The sequence below is a fragment of the Mytilus trossulus genome, chromosome 5 (genome assembly GCF_036588685.1).
Source record: "Mytilus trossulus isolate FHL-02 chromosome 5, PNRI_Mtr1.1.1.hap1, whole genome shotgun sequence".
In the NCBI taxonomy this organism is placed as follows: Eukaryota; Metazoa; Mollusca; class Bivalvia; order Mytilida; family Mytilidae; genus Mytilus; species Mytilus trossulus.
Genome location: NC_086377.1, coordinates 79358890 through 79379944, shown reverse-complemented (window position 1 = coordinate 79379944; position 21055 = coordinate 79358890). Strand labels below are relative to the sequence as shown.

General features: G+C 32.6%; 1 protein-coding gene across 1 annotated transcript in view; it reads left to right on the top strand.

The window, feature by feature from the left end:
* The window catches only part of LOC134718337 (uncharacterized), a 106239-nt gene that overhangs the window by 30562 nt on the left and 54622 nt on the right, over positions 1 to 21055 (top strand). Inside the window, exons 9-10 of the mRNA XM_063580832.1 lie at positions 2667 to 2747; positions 17660 to 17735. Of these exons, the coding sequence (XP_063436902.1) occupies positions 2667 to 2747; positions 17660 to 17735 (157 nt within the window). The remainder of the gene's footprint in view (positions 1 to 2666; positions 2748 to 17659; positions 17736 to 21055) is intronic.

The following is a 21055-nucleotide window of genomic DNA, read 5'->3' as shown; positions in this document are numbered from 1 at the left end:
TCATATTCCACCAACACACCCTACATCAATCCTACACTACTGACACAACTACCATCTCATCATACTCCACCAGCAAATCCTTCACCAATCCTGCACTACTGACACAACAACCATCTCATCATACTCCACCAGCAAATCCTTCACCAATCCTGCACTACTGACACAACTACCATCTCATCATACTCCACCAACACACCTAACACCAATCCTACACTACTGATACAACTACCATCTCATCATACTCCACCAGCAAATCCTTCACCAATCCTGCACTACTGACACAACTACCATCTCATCATACTCCACCAACACACCTAACACCAATCCTACACTACTGACACAACTACCATCTCATCATACTCCACCAGCAAATCCTTCACCAATCCTGCACTACTGACACAACTACCATCTCATCATACTCCACCAACACACCTAACACCAATCCTACACTACTGATACAACTACCATCTCATCATACTCCACCAACACACCTAACACCTATCCTTCACTACTGACACAACTACCATATCATCATACTCCACCAACACACCCTACACCAATCCTACATTACTGACACAACTACCATCTCATCATACTCCAACAACACACCCTACATCAATCATAAACTACTGACACAACTACCATCTCATCATACTCCACCAACACACCCTACATCAATCATAAGCTACTGACACAACTACCATCTCATCATACTCCAACAACACACCCTACACCAATCCTACACTACTGACACAACTACCATCTCATCATACTCCAACAACACACCCTACACCAATCCTACACTACTGACACAACTAACATCTCATCATACTCCACCAACACACCCTACATCAATCATAAACTACTGACACAACTACCATCTCATCATACTCCACCAACACACCCTACATCAATCATAAGCTACTGACACAACTACCATCTCATCATACTCCACCAACACACCTAATACCAATCCTACACTACTGACACAACTACCATCTCATCATACTCCAACAACACACCCTACACCAATCCTACACTACTGACACAACTACCATCTCATCATACTGTACCAACACACCCTACATCAATCCAATTACACATCTAACACCAATCATACACTACCAACACATCAACCATCTAATCATACTCCAATTACACATCTAACTCCAAAAATACACTACCAGCATATCAACCATCTAATCATAGTTCAATTACACTTCTAACACAAATTCTACACTACCAGCATATCAACCATCTAATCATAGTTCAATTACACTTCTAACACAAATTCTACACTACCAGCATATCAACCATCCAATCAAACCTTACCATCATAACTACTATCTAATCACATTCAACCAACATACCTTACACCAATTATATACCACTAACAAAGCTATGATCTAATCCTACTCCAGCAACACATCATACACTACCAACACAACTACAATCTTATACTTTACCAACACACTTGATACCAAGCATTCACTAATTAATCAATTAGCCAATATATATAAAAAGTATAAAACAAAAACAGTGTTGCCCACATATTTCAGCCTTTTATAATGCCGATACAGCACAAACAAGAAAAATGACATATATTACAGTTTTCTTCATGTGTCATTAATATTATATTGAAAAGAGCACAAACAAGAAAAGTGACACACCACAGTAACATAATGTGTTAGCCTTTTACTTGTGTGTCATAGTGGTTGTCAATGAAGCACATTATAGAATAATGATATTATTATTCATGTGAATAGAACACAAAGCACGAAAAATGATACTCTGCAGTAACATGTGTCAGCCTTTTACTCATGTGTCATAGTGGTTGTCAAAAAGCTAGTAGTAGAATAATAATACTCTCATTGTCAATGTGAATCGAACAAAAATCACGAATAATAACACTCCACAGTAACATATGTAAACTTTTTACTCATGTGTCATAGTTGTAAATAAAGCACTTACTAGAATAATATTACTGTCATTGTCAATGTGAATCAAACAAAAATCACGTGAGTAAAGAAACAATCCCAGCTGTATTTTGCAGAATGTATTTTAATATAACAGTTGTACCAGTAATATGAGATATGTTCCAAATATGTAGAGTTAGTAAAATCCCTTACACTCTGTTGTTACTTATTACAAGTTAATGACACAGACAAAATTAAGTGTAGTTTCCAGACAGATTGTTGAATTATCATAAAGATAGATTGATTTCTCGTATTTCTTTTGGTTTTAATGTGATATTTTACATACTGCAATAATTTCTTTAACAGTAAAATCTCAAATACTATTCATTGATTTCTTTATAATGTTACTTCATATTTGTTGTTGGTTTAGGTTCACTGTTCTTTGTGTCAAGTATAAATAAGACTATTCTGCATTGTATAAATTAAATTGATGCAACAGTTACCTATTACTTTATTGCATTATACATGTCATAAAGGTAACATTAGTGCAATAATTTACCTATTATTTATCGTTTTGAATTATACAGGTAACATTAATGCAACAATTACCTATTATTTATCTTTTTACATTGTACATGTTGTATAGGTAAAATTTATTCAACAGTTACCTATTATTTAATGTTTTACAGTTTTTGAAATAAAAGATATATATGTGTATAATTAATGAAAGATTATTTGATTGTGTTTCAGGGTGAGACTCCTTATGATCTGGTAAAAATATCACCGTATTGTTCTGAAGAGAAGAAGAAAGAAGTGATAGACTTCCTTAAGGTAAATAGTCTTGTCTTACTTTAAAAGATATTTACAGATTATGAGAGACAAAACAGACTTGGTACAAAGAAATTACAATTAAACAGTTGCCTATTGTTTTCAATGTCATTGTAGTAATTTTTGTCAGTTAACAATGTAAGTTGACAATTCCAAGCTTGTTGCCTAATATACATGTTGGCAAATGTGAAAGAAAAATGTTTAAAATCTGTGTTCTCATCTGTTGGATGTCTCTTATTTTTTATACGCCACATATTATGGTATACAAATGTCCAGTGTCTGTCCGTCTGTCAGGCATAAACATGTTGCACCATAACTTGAGAACGCCTTATTTAAATTTCATGAAACTTAATATAGTAGTTTCTTACGATGGTCAAATGATCTGTATACTTTTTGGTAAAAATAAGATTTAAACTTTTTGAGTTACCGCACTTTGTAACTAAAACAGTGGTGTGCTTCTTTTTCACATGTCGCACCGTATCTCAAAAATGATTCTTGATTATTGTTTAAAACTTTACACACTTCTTAGTTACATTAATCTCATTATCTGTATACTTTTTGGTGATGATTCAAAATTTCATTTTTGAGTTATTGAGTATTTTGTAAAAAAGGGGGAGTTTTTTTTTTACATGTTGCGCCGTATCTCAAAAACAATTTATGATTATTGCTTAAAACTTTACACACCTCTTTGTTATATTAATCTAAAGATCTGTATACTTTTTTGGTGATGACTCAAAATTTTATTTTGAGTTATTGAGTATTTTGTAAAAAAGGGGAGATTATCTGACTATTGCTCAGAATGCTGGATACTTTTCACGCTAGTCTGTTTCCACACTTGTTATTGACAATAATATGTAAAAGTACGGGATGTTCTACCAATTCTTTTCAAATTTAAATATGTTGCTGATGGCAAAAGGGAGATCAACTAAGGAGAGATATGGTCATTTGAAAGATCAGAAAATGGCATGACACAGTTAAATGTAGTAAAAATGGTTTGACTGTTATTGGCCAGCTTTGGTTAAGTATAAAATTGAAAGAGTTTCCGTTGTTGAGAGCAGCAAAAAAAATGAAATCCAAAAAATCAGAAGTTTGTTTATGCTCATTGGTGTGCAAAATGGAGCATATATATAGTTTTTATACGCCCTTCAAAATTTTGACAGGACGTTTTATGGTATACAAATGTCCGGTGTCTGTCCGTCCGTCTGTATGTCCGTTTGTCTGTCCGGCCTAAACATGTCGCACCGTAACTTGAGAAAGACTTATCCAAATTTCATGAAACTTAACATAGTTGTTTCTTATGATCATCAAATGATCTGTATACTTTTTGGTGAGAATTAAATTAAAACTTTTTGAGTTACGGCACTTTGTAACTAAAACAGGGGTGTGTTTTTATACGACCGCAAATTTTGAGAAAATTTTCGTCGCATATTGCTAATACGTTGGGGTCATCGTCTGCGTTGTCGTCGTCGTCGTCCGAATACTTTTAGTTTTCGACTCTAACTTTAGTAAAATTGAATAGAAATCTATGAAATTTTAACACAAGGTTTATGACCATAAAAGGAAGGTTGGTATTGATTTTGGGAGTTTTTGTCCTAACATTTTAGGAATTAGGGGCCAAAAAGGGCCCAAATAAGTATTTTCTTTGTTTTCGCACCATAACTTTAGTTAAAGTTAATAGAAATCTATGAAATTTTGACACAAGGTTTATGACCACAAAAGAAAGGTTGGGATTGATTTTGGGAGTTTTGGTTTCAACAGTTTAGGAATAAGGGGCCAATAAAGGGCCCAAATAAGCATTTTTCTTGGTTTTCACACAATAAATAGATATAGGAAGATGTGGTGTGAGTGCCAATGAGACAACTCTCCATCCAAACAACAATTCAAAAACTAAACCATTATATGTTAAAGTACGGGCTTCAACACGGAGCCTTGGCTCACACCGAACAACAAGCTATAAAGGGCCCCAAAATAACTAGTGTAAAACCATTCAAACGGGAAAACCAACGGTCTAATCTATATAAACAAAACGAGAAACGAGAAACACATATATATTACATAAACAAACGACAGCTACTGTACATCAGATTCCTGACTTAGGACAGGTGCAAACATTTGCAGCGGGATTAAACGTTTTAATGGGCCCAAACCTTCTCCCTTTTTCTGAAACAATAGCATAACATCACAACATATAAAAACATACGATAAAATATCAATTGACAGACTTAACTCAATCAAAAAACGTATGATTACACAATGAACTAATAAATTTGATCTGCGATATCTGAATACAAATGCATATACTTTAGTTTAAGTAAATAGAAATCAATGAAATTTAAACACAATGTTTATGACCACAAAAGCAAGGTTGGTATTGATTTTGGGAGATAAGAACCCAACAGTTTAGGAATAAGGGGCAAAAAAGGGCCCCAAAAAAGCATTTTTCTTGGTTTTCACACCATAACGTTAGTATAAGTAAATAGAAATCTATGAAATTTAAACACAAGGTTTATGAACATGAAAGGAAGGTTGGTATTGATTTTGGGAGTTTGGTCCCAACAGTTTAGGGAAAAAGGGGCCCAAAGGGTCCAAAATTAAACTTTGTTTGATTTCATCAAAATTGAATAATTGGGGGTCTTTGATATGCCGAATCTAACTGTATATGTAGATTCTCAACTTTTGGTCCCGTTTTCAAATTGGTCTACATTAAGGTCCAAAGGGTCCAAAATTAAACTTAGTTTGATTTTGACAAAAAATGAATCGGTTGGGTTCTTTGATATGTTGAATCTAAAAATGTACTTAGATTCTTGATTATTGGCCCAGTTTTCAAGTTGGTCCAAATCGGGGTCCAAAACTAAACTTTGTTTGATTTCATCAAAAATTGAATCTTGGGGTTCTTTGATATGCCAAATCTATCTGTGTATGTAGATTCTTCATTTTTGGTCCTGGTTTCAAATTGGTCTACATTAAAGTCCAAAGGGTCCAAAATTAAACTAAGTTTGATTTTAACAAAAATTGAATTCTTGGGCCTCTTTGATATGCTGAATCTAAACATGTACTTAGATTTTTGATTATGGGCCCAGTTTTCAAGTTGGTCTAAATCAGGATCTAAAATTATTATATTAAGTATTGTGCAATAGCAAGTCTTTTCAATTGCACAGTATTGTGCAATTGCAAGAAATATCTAATTGCAAAAGATTGTAAAATAGCAAATTTTTTTTTAATTAGAGTTATCTTTCTTTGTCCAGAATAGTAAGCAAGAAATATCTTATTGTGCAATAGCAAGAATTTTTTTTAATTGGAGTTATCTTTCTTTGTCCAGAATCAACTTAAATCTTTGTTATATACAATATACAATGTATATTCACTTTTTACTACCAACTGATAAATTTAAATAATCTTTACCATTCAGTGATAACAAGCAGTTTTTTTACATCTTAATATTTTATGATGTATTTAAATGAGTAGTTATTGTTGCAAACTCCATTAGAATATTTTAATTGAGATAATTTTTTGAATAAGGGAAAGGGGGATGTGTTTAAAAAATTGGGTTCAATTTTTATACGACCGCGAAATTTGAAAAAATTTTCGTCGTATATTGCTATCACATTGGCTGCGTCGTCGTCGCCGTCGTCGTTGTCGTCGTCGTCGTCGTCGTCGTCCGAATACTTTTAGTTTTTGCACTCTAACTTAAGTAAAAGTGAATAGAAATCTATGAAATTTTAACACAAGGTTTATGACCACAAAAGGAAGGCTGGTATTGATTTTTGGAGTTTTGGTCCCAACAGTTTAGGAATTAGGGGCCAAAAAGGGCCCAAATAAGCATTTTATTGGTTTTCGTACTATAACTTTAGTTTATGTTAATAGAAATCTATTAAATTTTGACACAAGGTTTATGACCACAAAAGAAAGGTTGGGATTGATTTTAGGAGTTTTGGTTTCAACAGTTTAGGAATGAGGGGCCAAAAAAGGGCCCAAATAAGCATTTTTCTTGGTTTTCGTACAATAACTTAAGTTTAAGTTAATAGAAATCAATGAAATTTGAACACAATGTTAATGACCACAAAAGGAAGGTTGGTATTGATTTTTGGTGTTTAGGGTCCAACAGTTTAGGAATTAGGGGCCAAAAAGGGACCCAAATAAGCATTTTTCTATGTTTTCACACCATAACGTTAGTATAAGTAAATAGAAATCTATGAAATTTAAACACAAGGTTAATGACCATAAAAGGAAGATTGGTATTTATTTTGGGAGTTTTGGTCCCAACAGTTTAGGAATAAGGGGCCCACAGGGTTCAAAATTAAACTTTCTTTGATTTCATCAAAATTGAATAATTGGGGTTCTTTGATATGCCGAATCTAACTGTGTATGTAGATTCTAATTTTTGGTCCCGTTTTCATATTGGTCTACATTAAGGTCCAAAGGGTCCAAAATTAAACTTAGTTTGATTTTGACAAAAACTGAATTGGTTGGGTTCTTTGATATGCTGGATCTAAAAATGTACTTAGATTTTTGATTATTGGCCCAGTTTTCAAGTTGGTCCAAATCGGGGTCAAAAATTAAACTTTGTTTGATTTCATCAAAAATTGAATAAATGGGGTTCTTTGATATGCCAAATCTAACTGTGTATGTAGATTCTTCATTTTTGGTCCTGTTTTCAAATTGGTCTACATAAAAGTCCAAAGGGTCCAAAATTAAACTTAGTTTGATTTTAACAAAAATTGAAATCTTGGAGTTCTTTGATATGCTGAATCCAAACATGTTATTAGATTTTTGATAATGGGCCCAGTTTTGAAGTTGGTTCAAATCAGGATCTAAAATTATTATATTAAGTATTGTGCAATAGCAAGTCTTTTCAATTGCAAAGTATTGCACAATAACAAGAAATATCTAATTGCACAATATTGTGAAATAGCATTTTTTTTTTAATTAAAGTTATCTTTCTTTGTCCAGAATAGTAAGCAAGAAATATCTAATTGCACAATATTGTGCAATAGCAAGAATTTTTTTTAATTGGAGTTATCTTTCTTTGTCCAGAATCAACTTAAATCTTTTTTATATACAATATACAATGTATGTTCACTTTTTACTACCAACTGATAAATTAAAATAATCTTTACCATTCAGTGATAACAAGCAGTTTTTTTACATCTTAATATTTTATGATGTATTTAAATGAGTAGTTATTGTTGCAAACTCTATTAGAAATTTTAATTGAGATTAGTTTTGGAATAAGGGAAAGGGCAATGTGATTAAAAAAATTGGGTTCAATTTTTCTCATTTGAAATTTCATAAATAAAAAGAAAATTTCTTCAAACATTTTTTTGAGAGGATTAATATTCAACAGCATAGTGAATTGCTCTAAGAGAAAACAAAAAATTTTAAGTTCATTAGAACACATTCATTCTGTGTCAGAAACCTATGCTGTGTCAACTATTTAATCACAATCCAAATTTAGAGCTGAATCCAGCTTGAATGTTGTGTCCATACTTGCCCCAACCGTTCAGGGTTCAACCTCTGCGGTCGTATAAAGCTACGCCCTGCGGAGCATCTGGTTCGCATTTGAAATTTCATAAATAAAAAGAAAATTTCTTCAATTATTTTTTTGAGAGGATTAATATTCAACAGCATAGTGAATTGCTCTAAAAGAAAACAAATATTTTAAGTTCATTAGAACACATTCATTCTGTGTCAGAAACCTATGCTGTGTCAACTATTCAATCACAATCCAAATTTAGAGCTGAATCCAGCTTGAATGTTGTGTCCATACTTGCCCCAACCGTTCAGGGTTCAACCTCTGTGGTCGTATAAAGCTACGCCCTGCGGAGCATCTGGTTTTCACATGTCGCACCGTATTTCAAAAACGATTCTTGATTATGGCTTAACACTTTAAACACTTCTTAGTAATATTAATCTTAATATCTGTATAATTTTTGGTGATGATTCAAAATTCTATTTTTGAGTTATTGAGTATTTTGTAAAAAAGGGGGAGTTTTTTTTTACATGTCGCACCATATCTCAAAAACGATTTATGATTATTGTTTAAAACTTAAGACATGTCTTTCTTATATTAATCGAAAGATCTGTATAAATTTTGGTGATGATTCAAAATTTCATTTTTGAGTTATTGAGTATTTTGTAAAAAAGGGGGAGGTTTTTTTACATGTTATGCCGTATCTCAAAAGCAATTAATGATTATTGCTTAAAACTTTACACACTTCTTTGTTATATTAATCTAAAGATCTGTATACTTTTTGGTGATGATTCAAAACTTTATTTTGGAGTTATTGAGTATTTTGTTAAACAGGGGAGTTTTTTTTTACATGTCCCGCCGTATCTCAAAAATAATGTATGATTATTGCTTAAAACTTGACACACTTCTTTGTTATATCAATCTAAAGATCTGTATACTTTTTGGTTTTGATTCAATATTTCATTTTAGTGATATTTAGTTTTTTGTAAAAAAAAACAAGGTTGGGGGTTTCACATGTCCCGCCGTGTCTCAAAAACAATATATGGTTATTGCTTGAAACATTCTCAGAAACTATTTATGATTATTGCATAAAACTTCCACACAAGACATCGGGCGTATCATGCGCTCATGGCGCAGATGTTTATTGTTTTGTCTCAGTCTTTTTGTCCCTTGTCCAAAACTAATGGTTTCCAGATACCTTCACCACCCTTGGCTGTTAGATTAAAATGAAACTTTTGTAAGAATGTACATAAAGGAAGGTTTACAAAGCGTATTGATTCTTGGATAAAAAGACTTTTGTAAGAATGTACATAAAGGAAGGTTTACAAAGCGTATTGATTCTTGGATAAAAAGACTTTTGTAAGAATGTACATAAAGGAAGGTCTACAAAGCGTATTGATTCTTGGATAAAAAGACTTTTGTAAGAATGTACATAAAGGAAGGTTTACAAAGCGTATTGATTCTTGGATAAAAAGACTTTTGTAAGAATGTACATAAAGGAAGGTTTACAAAGCGTATTGATTCTTGGATAAAAAGACTTCTGTAAGAATGTACATAAAGGAAGGTTTACAAAGCGTATTGATTCTTGGATACAAAGACTTCTGTAAGAATGTACATAAAGGAAGGTTTACAAAGCGTATTGATTCTTGGATAAAAAGACTTTTGTAAGAATGTATATAAAGGAAGGTTTACAAAGCTTATTGATTCTTGGATAAAAAGACTTTTGTAAGAATGTACATAAAGGAAGGTTTACAAAGCGTATTGATTCTTGGATAAAAAGGTCTGGTGTTTCAAAGTCATTGATTCTTGGATAAAAAGGTCTGGTGTTTCAAAGTCATTGATACATAATTGAAAAAAGGAGTTCTGGATTGTAACTTCAGTTTCCTTTGCAGCTGATTGATTAGAATGAAATTTTAACAGTTGGAAGATATTTGAAGGGACAGAACCCCATATCTAAACGAAATATGTTATACAGTAAATAAGTTGATAAAATATGTATATCAACCATGTTTTAAAAATCAGAGTTGGGGAGAAGTGCTTACATGTACAAATAATATACATAATTTGAGAGATCTGTTGTAAATAGACTATTTTCATATTACTGACTTTTAACTCCGGATATATGTTCCATTTTTGTCTCGCCTGTGACGAAAGTCGCAGAGTGAGACATAGGTATTACTATCCAGCGGCGGCGTAAATGCGTAAACTATTTGTATAAAACTTTATATTTCAGAAGGTAGAAGACCTGGATGCAGATACCTTATGTTAGGAAGTTTCCATCTGTCATATGTCCATTGTCCTTGACCTCATTTACATGGTTCAGCGACTGCTTGAAAAAAGATATGTTTTTTTTGTATTGTGAATTTCTCACTTATGAGTAAAAGGATAACTACATTTGGTATATGGGTTCCTTGCAACGTCTACGTGTCCGTCAGATAGGGTTCACCTAACCTCCACCTCATTTCATGGATCAGTGATCAAGGTTAAAGTTACGTGACAGGGATGATTCCAGGTGTTTTCAAATGGGTCCCTTGAACATCAAATAGGGAATTTTTTAAGCATAAAATCTAAGACGAAATAACATTATTTTCCTGTAAAAACGGAAAATGTATATTAAGTTTAACCTGTACACTGATGTTCATGTAAGTTGTAACATTTTGAATAATTCTAGATGGGCTACTGTTATTACATGAATATCATTGAACATGATGCACTAGTCTATCTATGACCGGACTGGATCGCATGTCAATAAGTGGGGGAACTAGCTGACCTTCTGCGAACCAGTTTTGATCATATTATTTTGTAGGGAACTAACTCTGTATAGTGAATGGTAGAGCATAGGTAACGCATTGTCTGGTTTTCTTTATATAACGCACAAGAAGTCAATAAAACACTAAGTTCGATGATTGTATATTAATTATTCTCGAATAGATAAGCATTTATATTTACAACACAAGTCATACATGTATACGAATATTGGACTAAGTCACCATGATGTGACAAAGCCTAAAATTAATCCAATCCTCTAAATTACATAAAGTTAATATATCCAAGTCCCTTTCTAAAACTCATCTCTGTCTCCATATATCTCAATAATCATTTTATCTATATCAAAGTTACTTGACCAATCAAAAACCTAAACTCCCAAAAAGGGGAGGGTAATTATTCTTATCCTTACTATTCAACTTATCATTGCTTTTGGTCCCTTAGATACCTTTTTTATCAAATACCTTGTATATAGTTAAAGTATAAATTATGTAACTAAAATATAACACTTCTATTGTATTTTATCTTAAATAGGAAATAGCTAATTACAGTCTTATTGTAATATTTTGAAGGTGCTAATAGCTTTACCTCAAGTTTACCTTAATCCCTAATCCAGAATTAAGAAAGACAGTCTAATTATGTTTTCTTTGAGATGTGAATTATTTGCATTCAGCCTTTACTTAGTTTTGACATATTGGCATTCTAACACTTTAATACATCTTTAAAGAAATAAAGAAAATATAGATTTATTTATACAAAATTATTCAAAAATATTGCCAAGGAAAAATACCTCATTTTTCCTTGGTGATATATCATCTTAGCTATAGTTACCTAGGCCTATTACAAAAACATATATTTCAGCTACCTAGGCCTATTACAAAAACATATATTTCAGCAAACATTAACCTCTGAAAAAAATCATTCATCGGGTATTTTTTTAACAGCAGGTCATCTCTATAAATTTACCTTGATTCAAATGGATTTCAAATTGAACTGGTCAATTGTCGAATTCAAAAAAGAAATTACAAAAGTTCATATAATTGATAAGATGTTTAAAGCATTGAACCAGTGTTCTTTGGATCATCTTCAAAACTTTTGAAAAAGTTCCATAATGATGACATCGTATTTCATGAATGGTCTATCATCAACATTATTTTCAAAAAACGCTCAAACTTTTGTCTTTTGAGGTAATAATTTCTTTTACAAAACAAGTTTTCATCATATTATATAACCGGCTCTGCTGGGCGATCTGCTTTTACAAGATCGGCGCCCATTAAACTTTATCCATCAATGTTATATCAAAATTTGAATTTGCTCTCTGCCGAGGTCTGCTTTGACACCCATTTTTATCAACCTGCTGGGCGATCTGCTCTTACAAGATCGAATACTCCCATAACATATTAATCAATTGAATTCGGCTGCTAAAATTGTTTGCCACATGTTGACATAATTAGATCGTTGTTAATACAATGGGATCATAAACAGCATTATTATCCGGATTTAATAACGTTTTGACAACAATGTATGAAAAATTATAGTTGCCTTAATCGGTGACAGAAACTTTTCCGGAAATATCGATTTTTATTTTATTTCCTGAATTGGGAATTCATTTTCATGTACATTTTTTGGGGTCGCTGCCCGATTTAAGGGGCCGCTAAACTATATAGTGGAATCATCCCTGCTGTGATTAGGTCCGTTTCTCGGATACTATAAGCAGTAGGTCAGCTATGTATGGTGTATAGAATAATTGTAAGGGTTACATATCAGTCTGGCAGGTTTCATCTGACCTTGACCTCATTTTCACAGTTCATTGGTCAATGTTAAGTTTTTGTGTTTTGGTCTGTTTTTCTTATACTATAAGCAATAGGTCAACAATATTTGGTGTATGGATTAATGATTGTAAGGTGTACATGTCTGACTGGCAGGTGTCATTTGTCCTTGACCTCATTTTCATGGTTCATTGGTCAATGTTAAGTTTTTGTGTTTTGATCTGTTTTTCTAATACTATCAGCAATAGGTCAACTATATCTGGTGTATGGAATGATTGCAATGTCTACATGTCTGTCTGGCAGGTGTCATTACTTGACCTCATTTTCATGGTTCATTGGTCAATGTTAAGTTTTCATGGTTTGGTATTTTTCTTGTATACCATAAGCAATAGGTCAACTATGTTTGGTGTATGGAATGATTGTAAGGTGTATATGTCTGTCTGGAAGGGTTCATCTGACCTTGACCTCATTTTTATGGTTCATTGGTCAGTGTTTAGTTTTCCTGTTTAAGTCTGCTTCTTAGATACTATAAGCAATAAGGTCAACTTTATTTGATGCATGGAATGATTGTAAGGTGTACATGTCTTTCTGACTTGGTTTATATGACCTTGACCTCATTTTCATGGATCATTAATAATTTTAAGTTTATGTGGTACTTGAAGTGAAACTTTATCTTTAGGACTATCAACATAAAACCAATCATGGTTAGTAAAGCAGGCGAGACATTTCAGCGGGTGCACTCTTGTCAGAATTATTATGTGTTACTTTTCTTAAAACCATATATACTTATATTGGGTGAATGCCCCCCAGACTAGGCAAGTTAGTAGAAGAGACCCTTTGTCTATAATTTTGAAAACCATTATAAAGAGAAAATCTGATAAGAGCTAAAATGATCAGGATGTTGAGCTCTGCCAATTGTCTATACTTGTCAAAACCGTCAGATGACTTCTTGTAGGATTTATTGCCCTCAAATGACAAATTTTACCATTTTTAGGTGAACTTTTCTCATCACTTGGCGTCCGGCATCCGTCATCGTCGTCGTCGTCCATCGTCGTTAACTTTTAAAAAAATCTTCTCCTCTGAAACTACTGGGCCAAATTACACCAAACTTGGCCACAATCATCTCTGGTGTATCTAGTTTAAAAAATGTGTGGCGTGACCCACCAAACCAACCAGGATGGCCGCCATGGCTAAAAATAGAACATAGGGGTAAAATGCAGTTTTTGGCTTATAACTAAAAAAACGAAGCATTTAGAGCAAATCTGACATGAGGTGATATTGTTTATCAGGTCAAGATCTATCTGCTCTAAAATTTTCAGATGAATCGGTCAATCCGTTGTTAGGTTGCTGCCCCTGAATTGGTAATTTTAGGGAAAATTTTGCTGTTTTTGGTTATTATCTTGAATATTATTATAGATAGAGATAAACTGTAAACAGCAATAATGTTCAGCAAAGTAAGATTCACAAATAAGTCAACATGACCAAAATGGTCAGTTGACCCTTTAGGAGTTATTGCCCTTTAAAGTAAATTTTTAACCATTTTTTGTAAATTTTATATATCTTTTACGAAAATCTTCTCCTCTGAAACTGCTGGGCCAAATAAATCCAAACTTGGCCACAATCATGTTTGATGTATCTAGTTTAAAAAATGTGTGGCTTGACCGACCATACCAGCCAAGATGGCCACCATGGCTTAAAATAGAACAGAGGGGTAAAATGCAGTTTTTGGCTTATAACTCAAAAACCAAAGCATTTAGAGCAAATCTGACATGGGGTGATAATGTTTATCAGGTCAGGATCTATCTGCCCTGAAATTTTCAGATGAATCAGAGAACCTGTTGTTGGGTTGCTGCCCCTGAATTGGTAATTTTATGGAAATTTTGCTGTTTTCGATTATTATCTTGAATATTATTGTAGGTAGAGATAAACTGTAAACAGCAATAATGTTCAGCAAAGTAAGATTTACAAATAAGTTATATGGCTAAAATTATCAGTTGACCCATTTAAGAGTTATTGCCCTTTAAAGTCAGTTTTTAACCACTTTTCCTAAATTTTATATATCTTTTACAAAAATCTTCTCCTCTGAAACTGCTGGGCCAAATTACACCAAACTTGGCCACAATCATCTCTGGGGTATCTTGTTTAAAAAATATGTGGTGTGACCGGCCAAACCAACCAAGATGGCCGCCATGGCTAAAAATAGAACATAGGGGTAAAACACAGTTTTTGGCTTATAACTCAAAAACCAAAGCATTTAGAGCAAATCTGACAGGGAGTAAATTTGTTCCTCAGGTCAAGATCTATCTGCCCATACATTTTCAGATGAATCAGTGAACCCGTCGTTGGGTTGCTGCCCCTGGATTGGTAATTTTAAGGAAATTTTGCTGTTTTCGGTTATTATCTTGAATATTATTATAGATAGAGATAAACTGTAAAGAGCAATAATGTTCAGCAAAGTAAGATTCACAAATAAGTCAACATGATCAAAATAGTCAATTGACCCCCTAAGGGTAATTGTCCTTTATCATGTTTGTAGTAAATTTTAAAGTATTTTCATAAAATTTGTAAATTTTTACTAACGGTAACATTTTCAACAGAAACTATTGGGCCAAGTTCATTATAGATAGTGATAATTGTAAGCAGCAAGAATGTTCAGTAAAGTAAGATGTACCACCATCACCAAAACATCATTTCGTCATGAATCCATCTGCTTCCTTTGTTTAATATTCACATAGACCAAGGTGAGCGACACAGGCTCTTTAGAGCCTCTAGTTTTTATTTTTGCCTACTATCTTGAAATCTATAATAGATACAGCGGTGAAGATGATGAACAAGACAAGTTCTACAGATACATGTAGGTCAACATGGTCAAAATTGTCTATAGACTCCTTATTAGAGTTATTGCCCTTTGCTGACCAATCTTTCCGTTTTTTGCCTTCTATCTTAAAACTATATTAGACAGATAGAAAATTAGCTAGGCAAAAATGATCAGCAAAAGAAAATCTACAATGAAGACAATATGGAGGAAATGGTCAGATGACTCTTTTTGGAGTTATTGCCCTTATTGCCCTTAGTCAAGATCTACTAACAATTCAAATTTTGCCGATATAGTTAAGTAGACTGACTCTTTATAGGAGGGATAGCCCTTAAATGAGGAATTTGTTTATCTTCTTTTGTGTTTTGAGCAAAAACTAAAGAAGTTAGAGAGAAACTAAACAGGCTTAATGATAAGCAATACAAGATCATCTAAACTGATTTTTGTCGTGAATTCTATTCTTGTCCACAATGTTGGAGAGTGTCCGTTGTTGAATATGCACATAGACCAAGGTGAGCGACACAGGCTCTTTAGTTAAAAGTTATCTAGTAAATACAATCTAGTTAATCCTGCAGCCATATTAATTTTTATACAAGGAGAAGTATTTAGATATATATTGAAATTCTCAAAACAGAAAGAGTTGTTCAACATGTTCAACAAGAAAAAAAAAGATATATATATATATCTGTCATTTGTGGATAGATGTCTTATTGGCAGTCTTATCCCAGATGTCTATAGTTTTATACCATATTCATTATACATGTATTAGAATATTATTATTAGGATATTAGTAAAACTTTATAAAACAAATTCTCTCAATAATACAATAAATATGTCTCCTGTCTTACACACTTGATAATATATAAACTAATGCATAAATATGTTGTCTAAATTTTTCTTCACTGTAAAAAGTTAAGAAGACACTTTAAATATCACTATTTTGAACTAAATGTGCATACACACTTATTTAAAATGGTGGAAATTCTAATGCAATGTACTTACCAAAAGATGTTTCCATAAATATTTGTTAAAACATCAATCTTCCTTAATCCAAAAGTCAGGCCACCAGAAGAATACACTGCACTATTCAATGTCTATACAGTTATTAGTAAACATCCATTGTAAAATTCTTATTTTATTTATGATAGCTAGAAGACATCTTTGCTTGCCATGTGTATGCTCAAGCCGAGTTCAAATTTTAACTTTGTTTGAGGTTTTTTAGGGTATTGTGACAGTGTGATCCCTTTAACACTTGCCCCTAATAATAACTATTAATTACCAAAATCTTGAATATTTGATATATCTTATAATAAAAAAATACTGTTTGTTTTTTTATTTTTATGTTATGAGTTATAGTTAAGTAAATACCTGTAGAAAAATGTATAAAAACATGTGCTTCCCTTAATTTTGCCTCAAACTCTGTGTACTTTTAAAATAAAATTTCCTGTCTTCTTGTACTTAACACATGTACACAGAGATAAATTGAAAACAGATGGGGCACATAACATTTATATCACCAGCTCATATTTTTAATTGCTCAACTTTTGCTCAACTACATGAAAAGTTAAACCAAAGATCAATTGCTCAACTTTTCTTCAACTACAAAAACAATCAAAGTCTAAATGCTCAACTTTTGCTCAACTATATGAAAACCAAATATATACTAGTTCAGTGATAATGAACACCATACTCAACTCCAAATTGTACATAAGAAACTAAAAGTTAAAATAATACAAGACTAACAAAGGCCAGAGGCTCCTGACTCGGGACAGGCGCAAAAATGCGGCGGGGTTAAACATGTTTGTGAGATCTCAACCCTCCCCCTATACCTCTAGCCAATGCAGAAAGGTAAACGCATAACAATACGCATTAAAATTCAGTTCAAGAGAAGTTCGAGTCTGATGTCAGAAGATGTAACCAAAGAAAGCTGCTCAACACCTAGCCCTCAACTATTTTGCTTAAAACAGCTAGCCCTCAACTGTCCTCCACATAGCCCTCAACTAGCCCTCAACTTTTTTTTTCTGTAGGGGTATTAAACTATTAAACAACTTTTCACATGGGGCATGATAGTTTATAGCATATTTTTCTTTTGTAGACTGTCATGTCAAAGACATCCCCAGAAGTAACTCCTGACACCCATTTACAGGAACCTGCAGCACCAGTAGTTGAAGGTAATTATCTAATGTAAATTATTCAGATACCGACTGAAATGATTTATAATCGCTCGTTTCTAATAAACGGATATTTGTTGTCCCAAGTACATCCATATTTTTCTGAGAGTATTGCCACAGTGGGATAAAGCTGATCTGCTTAAGACAAGTACATTGATGTTTTATGTTCTGCCTACAATAGTAGAGGGTCATGCTGTTTTCTTGTTTGTGCGTCTCTCCCAGTTATTTGAAATAAACATGTAGTTTGTGATCATATCAACTTGAAACTTAGTTAATATATATAACTCAAGCAATTGAATATTTGATAAAAATTACGAATGGAAACGGGGAATGCTTCAAAGGAACTTCAACCAGATCAAAAAGCATAAAACAGCCCAAGGCTTCCCATTGGTCTCTAACACAGTGAGAAAATCCCACACCTAGAGGCTGCTTCAGCTGGCCCCTAAACTTTAAAACCAGCCATCAGCTCAACTGGATTATACAGAATAAGTAGTTGTTTGGCATATTGATACATTGACAGATAGACAGATAGACACATTGACCAGTTGACCTATTAAAAATTGACATATTAATTAATTGACATATTAAAACATTGACAGATCATCATCTCAAAATTGAGGTATCAAAAAAGGATCAAATTCAAACATTGACACAAAGACATGGACACATTGACCAGTTGACAAATTAACACATTGACATATTTATACATTGACAGTTCGAAAGCTTTTTACACATCAACGCCTTGAGAGATCTACACATTGACATATTGACACATTGACAGATCAACACTTATCGTAACAGACTCATATACTGACACTTTGAGGTATCCACACTTAGACAGATCAACACAATAACAGACTCATATATGCATCGACACATCAGGCCTCTACAATAACTTTTTTTCAACTTGTCCAGTAGGACAAGTACATACCAAAACTTACTTGTCCGAATGAAATTGTTACTTGTCCAAATTTTTTTAACCCAAAATAACCTTTTTAAATTTTAAGTTGATTAAAGGAACAAAACGAATTTAAATAATAGAATCGAATTTGATGAATTTCTTTTGAAATACTTTTCAAAAATATGAGTCAAGTACAACTGAATCTAGTCATGTCACAGGACTTAGGTTCTAGTTTTCACCAATGCCAGTCTCATCAGAATCTAAACATTAGGCACCATCTGATAGGCCTGTACACTCATCATTGCTCATTGGGTTTGTATCCTGGTTTTTTTAGTTGAAAAATGTTTTATTCAAATGCAATCAATAAAAAGAAGATGAGGTCTGATTGCCAATGAGAAAACTCATATGGTATTTATTAAAAAAGAACATAATAAGGTAAGAAAATGAGATACTGATTTGTCTTGGTCCCAAATTGTCTCCTGTCTTGCCAAACTGTCTATCAATCATGTCTACTAAATATGTGTCCTACGGTGCCAAACTGTCTTAAACTTCGAGCTAAACCTGTCCAGGTGACGAACTGTACTATAAAGTTACCTTATCTATAAAGCGCAGCATTGATTCGGATCAGTAAGACTGGTTTCCAAGAATAGTATACTTTTGACCTGTTAAAAAGTACCTGACAAAGAACCAGTTAAAAATTATCGATTGCAAGTCGAAGAAAAAGGTTTTGCATTTGAATAGACAGAATACAGAAACTACGTGACAGAAACATGTCAAATTAATATTTGTTTTGTTTGTTTGTTGTTTATAATTAAACTTTGTTCATTAAAGTTGGATGAAGTTTATTTTCTGCAGAATAATTGTACTTGTCCCAACGGACAAGCTTGATACAGCTTTTACTTGTCCGACCTTTTTTCCCTCTGGTACCGGACAATCGGACAAGCGTTATTGTCGAGGTCTGCACATTGCTATATTGACACACTGACAGATTAACACTTTTACAGATTCATACATCAGCACATTGACATATGACGAACTGACAGATCAACACACAACAGACTCACCAATTGTCATATCGATACACTGACAAATCAACACATAAACATATTCATACATCAACACATTGTCATATCGATACACTGACAAATCAACACTTAAACAGATTCATACATCAACACATTGTCATATCGATACACTGACAAATCAACACTTAAACAGATTCATACATCAACACATTACCATATTGACACACTGACAGATTAGAAAAAGTAACAGACTCCTATATTGACTCATTGTTCTATTGAAACACTAATGCTGCTAGATACCACATCATACAATGAAACATGATCAGTTCATATAAAAGAATAAAAAAGGGGGTGTTAAAAGATGACAAAACTGTATCTGAAATTAATTTGTTTTATTCAGATGGAATTTGAATTAATCATATATATTTGCAACAATCTAATTGAAATTCTGAAATATTATTCATGTAATATGTGACGACTTAATTAGAGGCTGACAAATTTATCAGTAATTTTATGTCAATGAGTGTGTAGTAGTAGTTTAAGATAAGAAGTTAATCTTGAAAGTAGCTTATTTAAGGGTATGGATGCTTTTGATCCTATTATTTTGACATTTGCTACTAATTAGCATTTAGAAGTTTGTTTACATTAAGTATCATTACAATTCTTTAAACATGTGCTTGGCTCTTTTGTTGATTCATCTATGTGTTTGTCCCAATTAGATTTGCTAGTTTTGGATGCCTGATTATTCTTACTAAATTTCAAATGTTTGTAAAAAAATAAATAAAATTACATCTGAGAGAATAAAACAAAGACAAAAATATAAAATTCATAAATCAATACTTTTATTTATAATTAGGTATAAACTGTTTTAGAGGCATATGTTCTTTAACAAATATTATTTACTAAAAAATAAGTAGATTAACTAGAAAATTTCAATGATAAAGTTTAGATGCTCTCAAATATGTCAAAATATGAATTTTTAATTAAGGATATATGAAGCCACTCTGAAATACAAAAAAAACAAGCCTAAATTATACTTATATAGCTAATAAATTATTATTGAAAGTAGATTACCGGTATTAAAGGATTATATAGAATGAAACAAAACTACAGAACTATGAGCTTATTTCTAAGGACTATAACCCATTACAATATGGTCGGAAAAGCGTTCCCTCTTGGAATTTTTAAATTTTATCAATAAAGAAATTTTATTAAAAGAAATAACAACATTTCTTTTAAAGATTAAAACAAATGACTAATTATTCTGCACGCAATAGAAAACTGGATGCTAATAGTGGAAACATAATTTATGTTTTAATCTCGAATGATTAAAAACCAGAAGATTCAGAAAATCTGAAGAAAAAAAAACAATATGCCCAGCAAAAGACCTTAAT